Here is a 19,584-nt window from a genome sequence, read left to right on the forward strand (position 1 = left end):
AAGCAAGTCAAGAGGTAGCATCTAAAACAGTGTAATAAATACAGCAGCAACCTCCAGCTGAGCCCAGCTATGCCTGAGGTGGCCCAGCTAATATTGTGTTGGCGAGGCTGGTCACACCACTGCTAAATCAGCAGCAATCCTTGGTTGAGCCCTGGCCTGGAGAAATGAGGATGCACAAACCAGGGCACAGCGAGTCCAGCCACCATGGAAACATGCACCAGCATCCGTTACATCTGCCCCAGACGCCAGCCTCTTGTTGGCAGGCAGATACCGCAGCAGATGTGGGAGCAGCTCAAACACATAGCCACAGACACAGAACCAGAGCAGCACTCGGACAGCAATTCCTGTTCCGCTCAGACCCACACATTGGTGGGAGAAGGGAGTCTGCTGTACTTGATGCTCAACTGTGTTTCCTCTAGAAAACTTGCTTCACATGAAGAGATCTTACAACCGGTGTCATTTAATAGATATGAATTTAGCGTAGTTTGAAGATGTCCACTGAGGAGCACAACTGGGATGCAGCAATCAGGATTTAGTTGCAGATTCATCCTCTTCTAAAAGGAGGTCGTTTAGTGCAATAACTGTAGCAGCAAAGTCAACCAGCTCCACAAAGTCCGATGTAATTATGTTAACGCCCTTTACACCCGGCTTCTGTGCTTTCACCCAATTCAAAATCATGGGCAGGTTCCTAAAAAAAAATTGAAATAGAGGAAATAGAACATTTTGAAAGAGACTCTTCCCTATACACATTCTGCTTCTTTCAAATACAACATCTCACATTGGTGATCAGGTCCTGGACTGCCACCCAAAATGCAACTACCTGATGTAAAGAGCTCTTAACACAGCATGCGATCATTAGGTACCAAATAGAAGTATTAGTCTGTCATCAATCCAAACTATCATGCAATCAAATAACACCTGTGAACTCTACAGGCACTGAGCAGACTGTACTTCAGGATTTAATGTTGCACCTCCATTCCCACCATCCTGGTTTCTGTCTACCCATGTAGATGTTGAATCAAAAGCTTAATTTCACAGCAGACTTGAGTGTAGCACAAAGCAAGGCTACACCTGCCCAAGATGTGGGCAGGAAAGGACTGCTGCCTTAGGGTGGGCAGGAAAGAAGTTATCAGGGGCAGCATGCTGCATTTCTACCAAACCCCTTTCAACCTCCAGACTCACACAGGGCAACTAAATCGGGGAAATCAAACCAGACTCAAGCCTTCAGCTCTACAGGGGTTGAACATCCCACCATACATAACTAAACAGAGAAAGGTGAGCTCTATCTGAAATTGGATTAAATGGAGTCGAAATTCCTCCCCACAGTAGAATTTCTAAGTAATTTCTTGGACAGACTGCAAGTCAGGAGTCTGTACAAGCTTTTTTTTCTTTTGCACTTTAACAGGCAGACACCAGGGTTTTCAGCATAGAGACAAGCAACTAAATATATTAGATTTAAATTAGTGCCATAATACACATAACTTTATAATAAGGCAGTAGGCAAATGAATTAGCTAAAGGGATGAGGCAGAACAAAACCCAAAACAACCCTAAAAACGCCCCACAGCTCTTGTTCTAGGAATACAAGAGATAACTTGAGTCAAGGCATAATTACTGCCCCTGTCAAGGGACACACCAGACTTGAGCCAGCTAAGCGTGAACATTACACATTTCTCCTTTAGGAAGGGCTCAAGAACACCTAAATATTCATATTCCAGGCAAGATTTCCATATGAGAAGGCAGACATCTACACAGCACTGCAAAGACAGATTTACACCTACAAATCAACCAGCATGTATAAATGGATACAAGCCATCATGCTAAATTGCAACATCTATTTTAAATCTTTACAGTTCACTTTCCACTAACTGGTAACGATGGAGCTGAGGGGAAGGGATGAAGCAAAGGCAACCTTTCAGCTTATCAGTGGTCTGCAGCCCAGATCCACACTAGGAGTCACTTAAAACTGCTCACCCATTCACACTAGGAGTCACTTAAAACTGCTCATGAAACCAGATGATCCTTTACTAGTATAGGATAAAAATCGAGTACCATCTTTCCTCTAACCACGAGGCAAGTCTATTTACTGCACAGTATGTAGTTATGAGCTATATACCTGCTTTCTGTTCAGTATCCCCATCGAGCACATTTGCATCTATGCAACTTGTGAGAGCAAAACCCAGTCTCAAAGGAGCTGAGCACCATCTAGCGTCCAGTGCTGACCGCAGAAGCGCAAGCCAGCCTGGAGACAACATATTTTGCCAAACATCATTTGGATTTAATTATCTTTTGCTAGATTAATGTCTGTAAACAGGAAAGAAAGTGAAAACTCCATTATTTATACTTCACCTGGAAATTACTTCACTTCTGTGACTGTAAAAGCACAACACTTGTTATTTTTAGAAAGGATTTTAAAGAAACTACCTTGTATTGACTTTGGCATCAGAACAGTAATACTGTAATTACTTCTAAAGTGTCCAACGATTCTCCCAAACAGAACATGAACTGGATGCTTGTTTATCTCGCTGCTTAGTATTAAGCTCAGTTGCTGATCAAATTAGACCTTTACAAGTGTAATTTAGAACTTAATATCATTATGGCACAATAAACAGTGACATCAAACCAGGCAGTATTACACAGTGAGGCAGAAGACCAGATCCCAGCAGGACTTTTCAATTCTGGGAATTTTTAGCCAACAAGCTACACACTGATAACACATAAAATAAGGTCAACATGCAACCTACACTGGTCGTGTCGTTAACACCATTAAAAATCACTGCCACTCTGTGCTACTCAGAACAAAACCCTCTAATGATCTCACAGGCAAATTAATTGTACAACAGTCAGTGGTACAAAAAAGTCAAGACTGTTAACCTAATATTTGGTAAAAAAAGCCAAGATAAAATAGCCCCCATCTTTGGCCATTACTGAAGTCACTGACAGACTGGTACAGACAAATGCAAAACTGAGCCCACACATAGGCATTCTTCCTCTAAGGCACAAGGCTCTCCCCCCTGCCCCAAATCAAGTTCATAGAACTTGGAATGAGTTAGAGGTTTGAAACAACAGGTCCAGCCCATGTTTTATGAAATCATATCACATTCACATAGAGCTCCAATTACCAGGAAGCACAGCTACATATACACACAGACCCTGTTAATTATTTTCAATAACTATTTTTAATTACTGGAAACATCTCTCTCTAGCAATAATGAAGCAAAACTGCATGCTTTCATCAAGTCTCACTTCTATATAGACATTTCATAGTATCTGTCTCATTCAGGGCCTCTTTTAAGAGGAAATAGAAGTAAAGAACTGAGACAGCAAGACAAGTCCTTACCTATGAACAAGCGTATTCTTCAGACCACGAATTAGATTCCGTGCAATAGTTCTCACTCGAGGTGTGAGGATTGCTTGAGAAACATGAAAAGTCCCGTAACGACTTCGTTCCTCTAGAGTGGTCTCCAGGAACTGTAACAGTTTGTGCACATTGGTTGTATTAGCCCATGGCGCCGGCATTTTATTCCCTGGCCACAGGAAGGGGTATTCCTGACACAAAGGGTAGTGGTAGAATATAAGAACCTAACAGAACAAAGAAAAAGAAGAAATGAACAAAACTTCACAACTACATTATTTATATCAAACCATCATGTTGCATTGGTTTATGCTTATCAAGTACTGCAGTGAATAAAGGACCAAGCATAAAGCTGGTACTGAATTACAAGTGTCAGTAGGTTTGCTGCGCTATTGCCAAGAAAGAAAACAGATCAGTATGGTTAGCTGTGAAGACAACATTGCTTCAGGCTTTATGGGTCATCAGTTTAAGATGAAACAGTTGCCAAGAATATACTGAAATGTCATTCAAAGAATTCAGCTTAAAAGCTTTTTGGAGCACTGTCATAGACTATTACATGCATACTGGAAGTTAAGGATTTTTAGCAGTCTTGCCATTTTCTGTCTAACTACTATTAAGTGGTTTAAGAGCACCAGGCTGACTGGCCTAACAGCATTCCACTCACACTTGCTGCATAAGATGCCAAAGTCAAGTCTTACTGCCAGCAAATTCTTCTGTAAATCAAAAGTATTTTATGCTTTGTAAGGTGGTGCCCTTTAAGAAGATAACTTCAGGATGCAACACCTTTCATTAACACCCTGTCCTGGTTTCAGCTGCACCAGTTACTTGTTTTCCCCAGTAGCTGGTTCACTGCTGTGTTTTGGCTTCAGTCTGAGAACAATGCTGATAACACATGTGTATTTTAGTTGTTGCTCAGTAGCACTTAGCCTGATCAAGGATCTGTCTGTCTCTTATGCTCTGCAAGTGAGGAGGGGCACAAGAAGCTAAGAAGGCGCAGAGACAGGACACCTGACCCAAACTAGCCAAAGGGGTATTCCATGCCACAGCACATCATGCCCAGTATATAAACTGGGAGGAGTTACCCAGAAGCCATCTATCACTGCTCAAATCAGGCTGGGTACAGCTCAGTGGGTGGTGAGCAATTGTATCATGCATCACTTGTGTCTTCTGAGCTTGCATTTCTTCTCTTCTTGTTGCCTGTTATTATTGCTATTGTTGGTATTCTTGCCATTACCACAGTATTTTACTTATAATTATTAAACTATTCTTATCTCAGTGTATGGGGGCTACCCGTAGGTTGAGATATCAATTCTATCACTTATCTCCATCCCACTTGGGGGGCGCAGGGCAGCAATGACAACACGTGGGTGAGCAAACATCCGTATGGTGCTGAGTTACTGTCTGGGTCTAAACCACAACACACCCAAACTTAAGATGATCAATTCTGGACCCTAGGACTGACAGCATCAGTTGAGATAAATTCCTCAAAGTTTCATATATTTTTACAGTTTAAGACCTACCTGCCATTGCTGAAACCCTGTTCTCAATTTGTATGTATGCATGGGAGCCATTACCACAGAGAAGAGGTGCTTAACTCTGCTGCTACTGATATGGATGGCTGCAAAGGAGCCAAGAAATTCTGTACCATATCTTAGCCACATCAAAGCTTCTATGCTTTATACTGGCCTAAAAAGGTGAGAGTTTATTAAATCCTCATCAACACAAGTCAGCACTTGTCCAGAAGACAAAGCCTTAAGAAGCACAAGACTCAAGGATGCTACCATTTAATTAACATGCTTGGAAGACAGACCCTGGATGGAGGGCCTACACAGCCATGTGTAAGTGAAGGGAAACATGCACACTACATGAGGCCCTAGCAGGCTTCAAATACAACTGTCAGCAGCCTCCCTGCTCCAGTACCTCTGAGTGAGAATGACACCCATCTTCTTTATTTAAATCTTACCCTTTTAGGTTTGAAAAAAGGTTACACAGCCTCTTCCTACCTGGTATTTCTTCTCCCACATGTATTGTAAAGTCACATATTCTACACATTCAACAGAACAAAGTTTGGATCCAAATGCTGAGCGGATCCTGTTGATTAAGAAGAAGTGATGGCTGTCATCCATGGCGTAGAAGTGATTGAAATCTAAGAAGATTACTTCCGTGGGGTGCTGCTCAAGAAAGGTGTTAATTTCCTTCAGCCCATCCCGTACTTTAATGCCAAACAATCCATGTATGAAGTAAATCTCTTGTCCTGTTTCCCCAGGTTTGGAAGATACCCGAAGATCAAAGTAGCGGATCCCACTTTCCAACTGCTCTTTGAAAGTCAGATTTTGAGTCACTGACCATTTCTTCATGATCTTTTTAACCAAAGAAAGTCTGGCCAGACGTTTGATGGCTGTGGCTTGGTCTGGTCCCACAGGAGACTTCTCATCAACCCAGTAGCTAAAGGAATCATGTGATCCTAGGGGAAAAAAAAGCCCAAGAATAGTTAATTATACAAAACTGACTCACCAAACACATACACATCCATGTTCCCAGTGAAGTGATAAGCCCCACCTGCACGGCAGGATCACAGAGTTAAGCTCAAGCGCAAGTCTTTCAGATTGCCCTTTACACCTTAATTTTCCCTAACTGCACAACAAGAGCTATGTTTAATGTTCTCAGCACGCATGGTTCTCTTGCATGAGCTCCCAATTTCAGTGCACTCTGAAAATCATGATCATAAGACAAACATCAGCGGCAAAGGGAAATTTCCTTCTAACCTCCCTTTCTTCACAAATTACCAATCTATCCCCAAAGCATTCCCAGAGCCTGGTGCATCACTAGTTTGAGATACGACTCCAGCTTTAGTATCAGAATCAGCGGCTTTATTCTCATTCTACCTGCTAAATCCAATCATGACCTAACACACCAAAGCTCTTGCAACAGGTATCTTCATTCGTGCGACGGACAGAGGGATCTATCTGTACATGCCCATCTTACCAGTACATCTCACTAAAGCCCCATGATGGTAAATAAAGGATTAATAGTTAGAACAGAGAGCAACAACTGGATGAACTTAGAGGTGGAACACTCTCACCATGTGGTTAGATACCAAGCTCATATTAAACAAGTTCATGAATGTGTCTTTTCCTGACGGTGCCTGTGAGTGACTACAGGTACAGTGAATATGAAATTCAGCAAAAGAGATCACCAACCATCAAAATCACCAGTCCCTGCCTAAATAATGAGTGTCTGAGCAAGCTCCTCTAACACAAACTGTAAGCTTGGCAGAGAAACTGCACCTTACAGTTCTCTGCAACAGTAAGCACACAAAATTTGTGCTTACTAAAAAACCCTCCAACTGAAAACACAGTAGTGAAAGGAAACAAAACTCATTCAAAATAACAGCTTCAGAGTCAATGAAATAGCCCTTATCCCTAGGTTATCCAAGTCAATAACAGAACAAAGAGTAATAATAGGGCAGTTTATCTCAGTTTATCTCTGTACTAGAGCAGCATAAAGCAAAGATGGGCAGAAACTGATCTACCACAGACTGAGGCTTACCAGGGATTTCTAACCATTTAGATCAGGCACCAACATTCTGGCCAAGAAGCTGCAACCACTTCAGACACGATTTCCCTGTGAAGCCCTAGCTGTAAAGGAGCTCTAACAGCCCTGCCTCCCTGTTTTCTTCAGGGCAGCAGGTGAAGGATTCCCTAGTGAGCCAAACCCCACCTGATAGCTGCACACCCACGTCAAGTGCAGGGAAAGCATCTTCATCTCCAGACACCATTAAGGAGCTCCTTTTCCAGCTGCCCTGGGGGTAGAGAGAGCAAGCACCATGCTGCCAGGATCTGCATTGCCTTTCCTCATGCCCCAGGGTTCTTGTCCCTCCTTCTTGGGCTATACTTTCCTTGAATTTCCTCCTCTAGCTCAGCCTGCAACTCTGCTAAAAAAAAAACAAGCCCTCATCTGTAATTTCCAGTTTTGAGACAACATTTGAGGTGCCCACAGCCACCTTCACTCAAGCCTTCTATTTATGTATCAGTGCTCACTAGAAGACTGATCCATTTCCTGTGAGGCAAGGTCAGAGCTATAAACAAGATTATGATCCCAACTGGATTACCTTGTCAGGATTCTTTAATCCCAATGAAAGAACAGTCTGCAGAAACATCAGTTCACGACAACCTAAAAATGCACTCTTGGCTCCATTTCTACTAGCTCAAAACTACTGAAAGGGAACCATGAAGGTTAGTTTTCAGGCTTTACAAGTTAATATTCAAACTAATCCAATGAATTCTTCATGAACTCTTCAGTCTATGAAAAGCATGCCTCTTCCATTCAGTCTCCTAAAAACAAGTGGCAAGTAACAAAAAAGCTATTTAAAAAGATGTCAGCTTAAGAAGCTCTTTAGTACCTATCACATTAAACTACATCAAAAAGTAGCTGTCCGTTTTAGAGTGACACCTAATGTTTTTCCCCCACTTCCAAATGTGTAATCCCAAACAAAACACAGGATCAAACACCTAGAAGACGTTTCAGAAGAAGCCACATAAAGCCTGGCTCATACTGCAAGCTGCAACTCAGATACCTGAGGTTCACACACACCCCCACGCAGCAGAATGAGCCTTGCCATCTCCTCCAGTGTTTGAAAAGTTGACCTCAATCACAAGGGGTGCCTCAATGAATCTGCATCAAGAAGTCACAAGGCATTTTGTTTGGGTATGTGTGTGTGTTGCCTTTTTTCCTCTCCAAGTTGTATTCAATGTCTTCCTCTGTTTAAGTCCTGTAGAAAATTGTTTAAGATGCTAGAATAAGGCCATAAGAAACATTATGTTCATTTTAACTATGACTGAACAGCAGCCTCTAGAGATGCCTATAAAAGTCACTTGCCCCATATTATGCTTCCTTAGTGTCATTGATAAGTTCAGCTTATCAATGAATGACAATTTTCTCTGGCATCAATCAGAGTTGTTTAACCAAACCCAAGCCAAGAAGCAGCCTTTTTTCCTGAACCTGATCACATACATTACAGCTGCAAAAGCCTTCCTTTGCCAACTGCCACATAGAAGGATACAAAGAACCAACTTCTTCCACTCAAATTCTATTTTTAGCTCTAAAAAGCAACAAGAAAAAAGCCACAAGCACATCACAACTTTTTCGCCACTCACTGCACTCCTTAACAGGGCAGCTGTTATCTCTGTAATTCAACTATATGTGATATGCTTCTATAGTTAGAAAAGATCCTTACAACTCCTGCCCTGTGGCTCTGCTCAAAAGCCTCAGAAACCGAACTTCTCATTGACAATCAAATCAGTACATACACCTAGATATGATTACGTAGAACACAAACAGGAGCATCTAAACAAACAAGCTCTCCTTTTCATGCTTGGTAGAAGACCACCTCCTAAGAAGGCCAGGGGAGCATCATCAATACTGAGGCTGGAAGGAACAGCAGAAATTCAATTAGATTATCAATGGTCATTTACAGAAGGCCAGCCACAAACCTTGAGAAGTACCTGGGCCCAACCCCAACCCAGAACATTTTTGTTCTGGCAAGCCAAAAGGCAGCAAACTGAAAACCTAAAGCAGTAACACCTGATACTTGTTGAGCTGAGAGGTAAGAGGTGAGGATCTACATCATCCACCAGACCCTTCTTTAATTCAAGATCACTGTGCTGTATTACCAGCTCAGTCACTGGCTTTCAATATAGCCTGGCTGTGATGTTAAGCTACATGCTAAGATGATTGCATCATGTCAAAATAATCCCTGCTCTCCTTCATTCTACCCCCTAAATGACACCAAAGGCCCAGCCATACCATAGCTATGGCAAGAGCCAGACTGGTGCAGATAAAGCACGACTGCTTTTTGAAAAGCATAACCTAAACCAACCCAACTCTGTACAATTTAAAATGCAGAGGTTAGAGCCCACACCAGAAGCACAGCACAGACCAGCCCCATTTTGTCTGCAGATCAGTGTTAGAGCCACTAATCACATTTTGAATTCACATCTAACACAAGGATGCATGAAGACAATCAGATGCTGTGGCATTCTTGTACAGTAACAGCAACAGGGCTGGCAGCTCCTGAACAGAGCAAGCATCACAAAACTCTCATAACAAACAGAAGTCTTCACCACATGTAAGTAATCATTTGAAGCCTGTATTCCCACCACCCAAATGGCATGCACCTCCCTGAACATCACTGACCACTTCTCTAATGAAGCAAAAAAATAAGCTCAAGAAGTCTTGTCAGCAAGACATTTCAGATGATACCTGACATTTTCAACATAAGTAACACCCGATCCCTAAAACTGTTCCCTAAACCTGCTGTGAACTAATGAACCTAGGTATTTATAACCTCTGTCTTACAGACCAGAAATCAAAAGGCAAAGCAAAGCCAAGAAACTTTGTCTTTGCTGTCCTTTAGGCAAACAAAGGCCACAACCCCACTTTGAATCAACCTCTGGAGTGTGTTCTTGCACATGCAGCACACTGAAAGTCACTGTACATAAGAACAGACTAGCATTCAGATTGCAAGCTTCACTGAACTACTCCAGTGACATGGAATCACTTGGATACTCAACTCATCCCACAAAAGCAAGCTAAACACAGGAAATAAAGCAATGATGATTTGCCACTTGCTTCCAACAGGCTGAAGATGCGCAGCATGAAGCGGCAAGCACTAAATTTAAGCATGAAAGAGTCCATACAAAGTTCAGGGACTGCTAATCAGCTGGCAGCTCTTAGAAAGCAACAAACACTGCTCTACTATGGTTTTCCTTTCATCTGACAAGGACTGGAAGGCTTCAAGGAAAACAGTCATGTCCCGTCAAATGCCCAGACACTTCACTATCAAAGGCTACGATATTGTTAGAGCAGTATTAAAGAAGCATCTTCCATATGCCAGATTGTTGAGATTATGGCTAGTCCTCTTAAATTTATCCCAGTTGAGTGCAACCGTGGATTAATTTCTATTTATATCTTTAAGCCTCTTTTTATTCTCCTTACACTAATTTCTCAAGTTAATTGTGTGTTAAACAAATCACTTCTTAATTGAATTTGTATGTTAAATAGATAGCATTTCACTGTTCAGGATGACTTTTTTGTCCAAGTCTTAGTGCTAATTATTAGAAAGCAGCCTTTTATCATCACATCTACAGCAGAGTCTAACTTCACAGTGTGTCTACTCCTCATGCTACTTAGTCACAGATAAGTCAAATTAACCCATGGCATAGCTCAAACAAATGACACTTATCAACAGAATGTTAGTAAGGCTTGAATTTCAACAATTACTAGTTGTATCACTCCGTATTATCTTGTGTTTGCACATCAGTAGTTCCTGCATATACAGCTGCAGTGGAGAGATGGGAATGAACACTATCTCACTAACTCTTACGCCCTTTCAGAAGCTTAAGTTTACCTTTAAGGGATGTTAAAGGTATGACCACATCAAATGCAAAGCACAGATATCTTCCAACACAGAACATAATTTATACACTCCCAATTACCTGAAAACAAGGCAAAACCTGCCTTTATTTTCCCCCCAGACACAAACTTGCATACTAACATGCTGCTTAGCCTGCGAAGAGTCTGGCTAACCAAGAAGCAATGAAACCAACAGACCAGGAGACTGCACTGTCTATGACTTTAACTAGATCAGAATAATTTGATCTTTATATTAATGGAAGGAAAAAAGGCAAGAAAACCTCCTGTGTTATGTTAAACATTCATAAGAAGCAAGGGTCACATACTGTACCAACTGCCTAAAAGCACTGATGGGTCATTTATGGACAATCACCCTTGCTGAAGCTATGCCAAACTTCCTAGAGCAAGCTTTGCTTACTGGACGAAGCACATTCCCCATGTATTACAAAACACCACACATGACATAGCATAGCAAACATTACATAGCCAAGACATCTTAGAAGCACAGTAATCAAGTCCCAAAAACACAGGATGCAAGTGCTAGCAAGTTAAAGCTATCCCACAAGTGCTCTTCTAAACCAAATGTCCTGTGTGTGCCAGAACTGAGAGGAAAACCAGGATAAACAAATGCATCTCTCAAAGCCCAGAAGTCCTCAGGATTCACGTCATTAACAATCCAGATTTCCTAATCAAAAGATTAACATCTTAAAAGCTCTTCACTGATGAAAAGCAAATCCAATAGTTCATATTGTACTGCCCAGCAAAAGGAGGCAAGTTGGAAATAACAACATTCCTATTGATAATTAATTATCCAAAACTATTCAGATGCTCATATTTTATTAGAGCCCTAAAACAATCCTTTAGATATTCTTAATGCAGTCACAGTAGGAAAGACGAAGCCTAATACAGACCAAATCCTCTTAGGAAAACTTATTCTCCTTATCAAAGAATTACCCTGATTTCCCCCATGGCCCCTTTCAGGGTTGGAGGTGGAATGGGGGGCAAGAAAAGGGGTACAAAGTGAAAGGGTGAAAAAAGACTGTTTAAAACATCCTCAGACAATATCAAATGTTAGTTTGCTTTTCTTTCCAGCCAGAAGAAATCCATTTGGCACTGGATGGATGCAATGCCATTAAGGTGGTTTTGTGATTTAACAGTGACTTCCCATTTATCAGAACCTCAGCTATCCGCACTGGGAAAGCGCTAAGTGGCAGTACAGTTCTATTACTTCAAAGCCTGCATGGATCTACCTGTTCTAAGAGAAAAAACACCCTGCAGTTTGAGGTCCTGTATTATTCTTCTGTGACCACTCAAATGTGTGGACCAACAGCTCATTCTCTTCCAAGAAAGCTCTAGGGAACTATTTTCTTGTTTTCAGTACACAGTATTTCCCCTTCATTTTACATCGTTCCTGGAAGAGCAGGCAAACTGGAACTTTCACACCACATACAAGTGCACCAACCACTTAGACCAACATGGTTTTTCTCCATTTCAACTTTAACTCTAAGACATAGATTTTAATAAAAAAAGGAAGTTTTTCCCAATTAAAAAATTAATGAAGATCTTCATATACTATCTGAAGATTTTGTGGCATTTTGAGAACAAATGGGTTTTGCCAGAACAGACGCCAGCAGCCCTTTAGAAAGGGAAACTGTAATATCTGAGGCTGGCTTTCTAGGGGATCTTCTGCATAGACCCAGTGTCTGCCACACCACTCACAAAGACGCACAAAGGAAATACTTGGGAATAGTGGAAAAGCTTCCATTAGTATTCTCATCAGTACAGTGGTCCAGACAGTTGAATAGCCTCTTAATAAGAAGAGTTGAGATTTGCTGCTACAATCAAAAAGACTACCCAGGTAATAAAACACCTTAGGAAAAGTTCCACATAAAAACTCTGCATTTACAAATCATAGCCAACATCACCATTCTTATGCAGATGCTTTCTTCTGACCATCACTACCTCACTGATGTGTAGCTGCCAATTAAACTGGGAAGGAAAATAAACCTTTGTCAATCAGAACATGAACATTATGTATTTCTTCCTTCTGAGCTTTAACCCAAAAAACAGATGGCCAGTTCAGCTGATTCAATGATGCTTTTAATTAGGACTCCAAAGAAGTACTGTTTGGAAGGAGGATGCAGTCTTAAGTTCACCACAACTTCTCCTCTGAGGAGGCGCATCCGGAGTGCACACCAGCCCATGAACACAGAAAACCACAGCATTAGGAAGTTCAGCAGCTCGCCCCAGGGTCACAGAGCTTAAGAGCAAAAAAACACAGACAACCAAACCTAGTAAGATCCTAATGGCCAGTTCTTAACTGACAGGGTGGCTACTTCTTTTAAGAAGCATTTCAGTTCCGTTTGGCCACCTAAAAGGCAGGCAGACCACAGGGCTTCTGGTGAGCAGTCACACTGCTGGGACAGCAGAGCTGGTGCACAGGGAGATGTACAGGAGATGCCTAGGGCCCCACCAGCACCAGGTATTCCCCCACGTGCTTAAGACGTGAGCACAGCAAGCACCCAGCAGTCACACCATGGCACCATGCACTCACTCACAGCAGCTTGTCATTGCAGCAAACACGCCTCCACGCTCTGCATACCTCCTTTAGGCTTAGCTATGGGCTTGCCTTGTAGGGCTGCTCCTCATTAAGACTTCAAATGCTAGCTGTATTTGTACAGCTTTGTTTTCTAGGGCTGATTATTCGGCAAGTCTTTGATCATTTAGATCAAAAACTTTAGGCTTCTGCCTCAGGCTTTTGGAGAGTTCTTCCCAGAGAAGAGCAGAAACAGTGGCACGTTATAGTACTGAAAGTTTTGGCCACAGTCATACTGACACCACGAACAAACTCTGGGAAGTTATTCAATTAAAAGTTGGTCAGAAAGTTAAAGAGTGCAGGTGTCATAGTGGAACAATCAGGCAGCTTGACTGTTGTTTGTGCTGGTTTTTGGAGCAGAAGACAAAGATTTACTATTTTAGAAGGCCAGGGACACATCTCTCCTCAGAGATCAGTGAACAGTCAAGTTAAAGACATTTTTAACAACTACTTAAATTCTCTTGTATGGTCTTACTTTAAACATACTTGAGCCAATATGATTTTCTCTGTTATAAAATTACTTTAGAAACTGCAAAGCTCATCTTTTCCATCAGTTCCAACTACCCATCACCGAGCATCCCACAGAACTCACCACCAACCAGCCAGCCTGATGCAGACAGCAACAGCTCCGCATTCCAATTGCTCTGCATTACTTAGAAATGAGATCCCAGCCATCCTTCCACATGCTTTTGGAAGAAGAGTGAACACACCAGCTGGCATCACTAGAAGATGACAGAAAAGGTTCCATCATCTGTGCACCATCAGAAGCCATGACTGAAGACCTGTCCTACCTCTCCCAGATGGACAGGCTGCCCTGCCTGCACATTCCACAACAATGGAGCCATGTGCCTAACAACGTTCAGCTCTACATGTACAGCACCTAAAAAACTGACTTTTGGTGATGTTTTGGATCATTCTTAAATTTGACTAACAGAAACATTTACTTAACCAAGATTAAACCAGAAATCTTACACTCTAGGGCAAAACCATTGGTATAAGGTTGGGTTTTGGTTTTCTTATTATCACACTTCAAAGTGCTAAAGTAAAACATTTTACCTCCCCCCCCGCCAAGTTCTCTGTTTTTCAGCTCTTTTCTTCAGGGCCTCCAAACAACCTGACCTTAATTCAGGTTCAAATTAACTGTTCCCCAACTAAATTTTTACCGATAGCAGGTGTTTCCCCAAAACTACATGAAACCCCATGTCATCTAAATGCAGCCATTCAACCTGTTGTAGTATCCTGCCTACATCTGCAGCACTACATCAGGTTAACCTTCATGTTCCCGCAGGACACCCGCATGCTCCAGCATCCATCCTGGGGCTTGCCCAATCCCAAACAGCTGTTTCAAGGCTTTCTTACAGGAAGACTTCTCCAAATAAAATCACTCTAAACCATCATTAACACAGAAAAGCTTTCCCATCAGGCTAGCTTGATGAGCACACGCTTTCAGACTTGTAGGAGTAGACAAGGCAGGGGACAGAAGAGGCTTTTAATTAGCTCACTGATACTATGAGAGGGCACCCACAGCTATTCTGAGTGATCCTGCAAACAGCACTGGATCCCTACCTAAATGATCATAACTTTCATCTGGAAGACAAGGAAAGAAAAGCAGCACTGGGTAAAAAACTCACAGATACCCATCCTCACCAGAATGGGGAGCCAATCCAGGGATACAGCTTGGTTGAAAACTGCAATGTATACCTACCTGTCACATTATGGCTCTTAATCATTCAAGGATGGAATAAGCCTGAGAGGGTTAAGGAAACGCATTATTACCAAGACCTAAAGGAAAACAGAACTGACTACTATTCTGCTTATCACATTCATCCAGGAGCTTGGAGCCTGGACTAACAAAACACTCGATAAGCAAACACTGATATTTGGCAGTGAACACCTGCTAGATTGCTTTGCTGTCTCAAAATAACAGGCACAAGCTCATGATCTCAGAGAGAAAGGATCTTGAGAAAGAACAAGTGTTTCTCACCCATCCTAATACAAGAATTCACGTAAAAGCTTGATGAAACTGGAAAACGGTACTTTATCTTCACAAGCAGAAAGATAACGCATATCCTAGCACCTAGTTCTTTACAATACTGCAAAAACTACTTAGACAAGTAGATTGAGTAAAACAGTACAAATTGGACATGCCACAGTGCCATGAATTAACAGCATGCAAGCACAAGCAAGAAACAAGCTAGGCTTCTACAGCAAATTCTTTTAAACAGCTGATTTACTTTAAAAGTAGACCAGCAACAGCACTGCAGCTTTATCTTGTGTTCCATTTCTCAACAGAGAAATAAGACAACTAACGGGATGCAGATCAACATATGGCAAAGGGAAGTAACAAGTGTCACAGTTGCACGTGATTTCATAAAATCATTTGGAGTAAAGCAGCTTGAGATTAAGCAAATACTATACAAAGCCCTGCCAAGAGTCACATTTGCAATCAGAACAGTTAAGAGTTCATTTTTAAACCCACATTCAAAGAGGATTAGCCTGGAGTATAATTAAGAGAAAACCCTCTAGAGTTTCACACAAGGTCATCAGTTGAAGATGCTTTAGTTGGGTTGAGTATATCGCATGCATGTAAATTGATGACATTATAGTTACTTGATATTTGACAGTTTCTCATCATGAAAGATGCCTTCTCTCACAAGACTGCACAGAAAACCTCATCTCTTTTCCTTGGACAAGACCATACTGGTTTAACATTTTGCCTACAGTTGTGGTTTCTTTTCCAACAGAAACAGCAAAAAAACCTACACTTTGGAAGATGACCCTGAATATTCCGAAGTCTCTCTCCATTTTGCAGACAGTTAAATCATCACATAAACACCAAACTGACATACTTTACGAAATACCTGACTTAAACATCATTTGCTACCAGTTGATTCTAAGGACTGAGAAATAATGACTTTCTCTGCCCTCAGGTAGCATGACTGAGACCACATGAAATAGCTCCGGGAAACACAGAATCATGTAGGTTAAAAGGAACCCCAGAGGTCACAGCTATCTTTTTTTAAAGCCAGTGAAAAGAAGCAGCTCCAAAAGCAGAACTGATGGCAAGAAAGAACCAGACAAACTTAGCATCACACAAAGGAGTTAAGACTTCCCCACTTCCAACATCATACAATGAAACCTAACCAGTTTCTATGTATACTATCAATTTTTTTTCACTTTAAATAGCCCCATTACACCAACATTTTGTCCTTTTTAGAAGGAAAAAGATAGTAACATTTTTCATATACTGCATTTTTCCAAAGTGCGAGGTACAAAAAAAACCCAAACAAGCAAAACCTAACCAAGTTTTATGGGTTTGAATGCTGGCTTTATTTCAAGCTAAAACAAGTTTCAGGGTTTCAAGTCCTAGAGTTAAATCTCTGCTCCTGTTTACAAAGGGTGACTGGGAGTCAGGAGGAGAAAACAAAAGACTCAAACCACCAAAACCCAAGCAAAAGCAAACCAGTTGAGTTCCTCACTCCAGCACAGGAAGTAAATGCACCCAGAGGGGGACAAACAGCCCTTAAGGACAGACAAAAACACTTCTCACTTGAGGTGGAGCCTTTCATCTCTCTTTCTTTGCTACTACTTCAGGTGAAGCAGCAGCGAGTGCTGTAGTACCTACACCAAGGGAGACCCATAGCCCCTTCTCTACATGCTTGAAATATCTTTTGGCTATCTCTGCTGGCACAAAAAAGGAACTTACTCATTTCTAGGGAACTGTCTCTATACAACATGTACCCAAAACATGTCCTCTATTTAACATTTACCCAAAGGATTTTGACAAGCTAAGGCAATGCCATGCAAATCAAGCCTGTACCAGTAGCAGCCAGTCTAACGTTCAGTATTAGAACGAGCTGCTACAATAGCTGCCACTAAAGTCTTCCCTATTGACATCTACAAGCAGTATTGGAGGGGGTTTTTTTTGCCATTTACAGGTGGAAAGCCAGCCTACTCCTAAGTTTAGAGCCATCTGTTGTCTTCCTCATTTATCAGTTTACCTATTCATCAACTAGCAGTGATGACACTTACCCTAGTCAATTTCTTATACTGGCCAATAACATCCCAGTGAAGGATATCCTGTAAGGAAATGCTGAGAGAATTGGGGTTGTTCAGCCTGAAGAAGGCTTTGGGGAAACCTTACAGCAACCTTCCAGTACCTAAAGCAGACTTACAAGAACGACTTTTTAGTATGGTCTGTAGCAATGTGACAAGGGGCATTGTTTTAAACTAAAAGAAGGTCAATTGATGCTAGATATAAGGAAGACATTTAATGTAAGGGTGCTGAAACACTTAGCACAGGTTGCCCAGGGAGGCAGTAGGTGCCCCATCCCTTAAAACACTCAAGCTCAGGTCAGGCAGGGCTCTGTGCAACCCGATTAGTTGAATATATCCCTGTTGATTGCACTGGGGGGTTAGCACTAGAACACCTACAGAAGTCCCTTCTAAACTAAACTAGGCCATAGATTTTATGATCGCAGAACCACACTGCACTCTTCTCCCGTCTGACAACCCACTGAAGTTCTGCTGTCAAACGGCAGTTCCCATGTGGTGAGCCTCCGGCCGTTAGGGTCAACATAAACAAACCTTTTTCCCTACCTGCTCTTAGCCTTGCTTAAACAAGCCGGAAAACATCAAACAGGACCTCCAGCGCTCACAGCTACCTTCTTTTAAAGCCAGCAAAAACAAGCAAGCCAACGGGTTAGACTCGCAGCAGTGTTTACACAAGATTAAGCTCTCCTTCCTCTCTCTCAACAGACAGGATTCAAGTTAGCCCTTACCCAGGGACTCAGACCCAGCCTAAACCCAACCGCAGCTCCAAGCACAACCCTACGGGGGCTCACGACCCTCCGAAGAGCCGGCCCCCAGCCTAGGGTCACCGCGGCGGGCACAGGCCCAAGCTTAGGCCCCGACGTCTCCGGCACCCAGACAACCCCTCCCTTCGCCTCCGCACCGCCCTACCCGGGATAGCCAGGTTGGAGAGCGGGTAGGAGCGCAGCGCCGCCGGCAGCGAGCCCATCCAGTCCGCGTTACTGTCCGCCATGGCCCCCGCGGCTCCCCGCCGCCGCCGCCGGCCTCCTTGCTTCCCGGCCGGCGACCTCATGGCGGGCCCGAGGAGCGGGGCCGAGCCGGGCCAGGCCGGGCCGGCGGGGATGGAGCCGGTAACGGCAGCCCGCCCCCCTTATGTAACAGGTGCGGCGACGTCACGGCGGCAGGGCGAGCAGCCATTGGCTGCCGGCTGCTGGCCCCGCCCCGCCCCTCCGGGAGCGCGTCCTGGGGCAGGTGCTTTGGCTTCCGTACGGGGACGCGCGGTCCCTGTGCCCGCCGGGCAGCACCGGCAGCCGCCGCCGCGTGGCTGCGCCTTGTGCACCCCCTGACCCGGAGCGAGGGCTGCTGCTGCAGGGCTTAACGGGCCTGTCTGGCCTCAAGCGGCAGCATGGAGCGCTCCTGCAAGCTCATCACCTGAGATCCAGCTTCTCCCGAGCCAGCGGCGCTGCTTTCGCTGCCGGTGGCACCGGCTGAGGAGCTTTGCAGATCGCCGTGGCTTTGTGCAGCCGCACTGGGCAGTGATAACGATGTTGGGGTGTGCTTCCCTCTTTAGGGCACCCGTACGTAAGCGGCTGCCCCATGTGTACCAGGATCATTCCGTGAGCTTGGATGTGATGCTGTTGTTGCACCAGAGAAGCTACCCTCAATACAGAGGGCCAATGCCCGTTTTACAACGTTGACCAGTCCGTTTTAGCTGCAGCAATTTGCACACTGCACCTGACAAGAGCCATCACTGCAGCAGAAGATTTAAGGATCAAGACAGGGCGGGCAGCCTCAATCCTTTCTACCTGCGCAGTCAGCCTCATGCTCTACCTTGCACTGGGTTTAGCTGTGGGGTAAAGCATCTTGTCCAACGCAATTCCTGGATTTGCTATGATACACATAATGGATCCTCTGAGACACTTTTTCTCCCTTGCATTATTAGACATATTTGAAGGATAATGCTTTGTCAGCAAATTCTCTTAACTGCTTCTTACAAGTATCTATGAACATACTACATCTATGAACATACTATTTCCATACTCTTCACACAGGACATGGAGACAACTGGTCTACTCCATCATATGCTAGTGAAAAAAAAACAACAAACACTGCTCTGAAAGGCAATTTTTCACTGTCAGATTAATAAAGGCTGAAAACAAAATTCCAAGGGCTCTATATTCCAAAAGTCC

At 43.1% G+C, this 19,584-nt stretch overlaps 1 protein-coding gene across 1 annotated transcript; it reads right to left on the reverse strand.

The window, feature by feature from the left end:
• Positions 1–442: 442 nt before the first annotated feature.
• PLCXD2 (phosphatidylinositol specific phospholipase C X domain containing 2) lies at positions 443–18,493 on the reverse strand. The gene is made up of 4 exons (XM_061453136.1): positions 18,326–18,493; positions 5,358–5,818; positions 3,340–3,581; positions 443–688 (listed from the first exon to the last, which is right to left on the reverse strand). The coding sequence occupies exons 1-4, from the start codon at positions 18,465–18,467 to the stop codon at positions 526–528; spliced, it is 1,008 nt and encodes a 335-aa protein (XP_061309120.1). The 5' UTR covers positions 18,468–18,493; the 3' UTR covers positions 443–525.
• Between the last annotated feature and the right edge of the window lie 1,091 nt (positions 18,494–19,584).

The sequence above is a fragment of the Pezoporus flaviventris genome, unplaced genomic scaffold (assembly GCF_033815535.1).
Source record: "Pezoporus flaviventris isolate CSIRO_AGI_PZ_B2104156 unplaced genomic scaffold, CSIRO_AGI_Pfla_v1 ptg000015l, whole genome shotgun sequence".
In the NCBI taxonomy this organism is placed as follows: domain Eukaryota; kingdom Metazoa; phylum Chordata; class Aves; order Psittaciformes; family Psittacidae; genus Pezoporus; species Pezoporus flaviventris.

What these genes read in the sequence shown, in the direction of transcription:
- PLCXD2 (XM_061453136.1), bottom strand. Translation starts at nt 18,467, where the DNA reads ATGAGGTCGCCGGCCGGGAAGCAAGGAGGCCGGCGGCGGCGGCGGGGA. An exon ending in TGTGGGAGAAGAAATACCAG is followed by an intron (nt 3,582 to 5,357) that starts GTAGGAAGAGGC and finishes TTGTTCTGTTAG; the next exon opens with GTTCTTATATTCTACCACTA. An exon ending in AAGAATACGCTTGTTCATAG is followed by an intron (nt 689 to 3,339) that starts GTAAGGACTTGT and finishes ATTTTTTTTTAG; the next exon opens with GAACCTGCCCATGATTTTGA.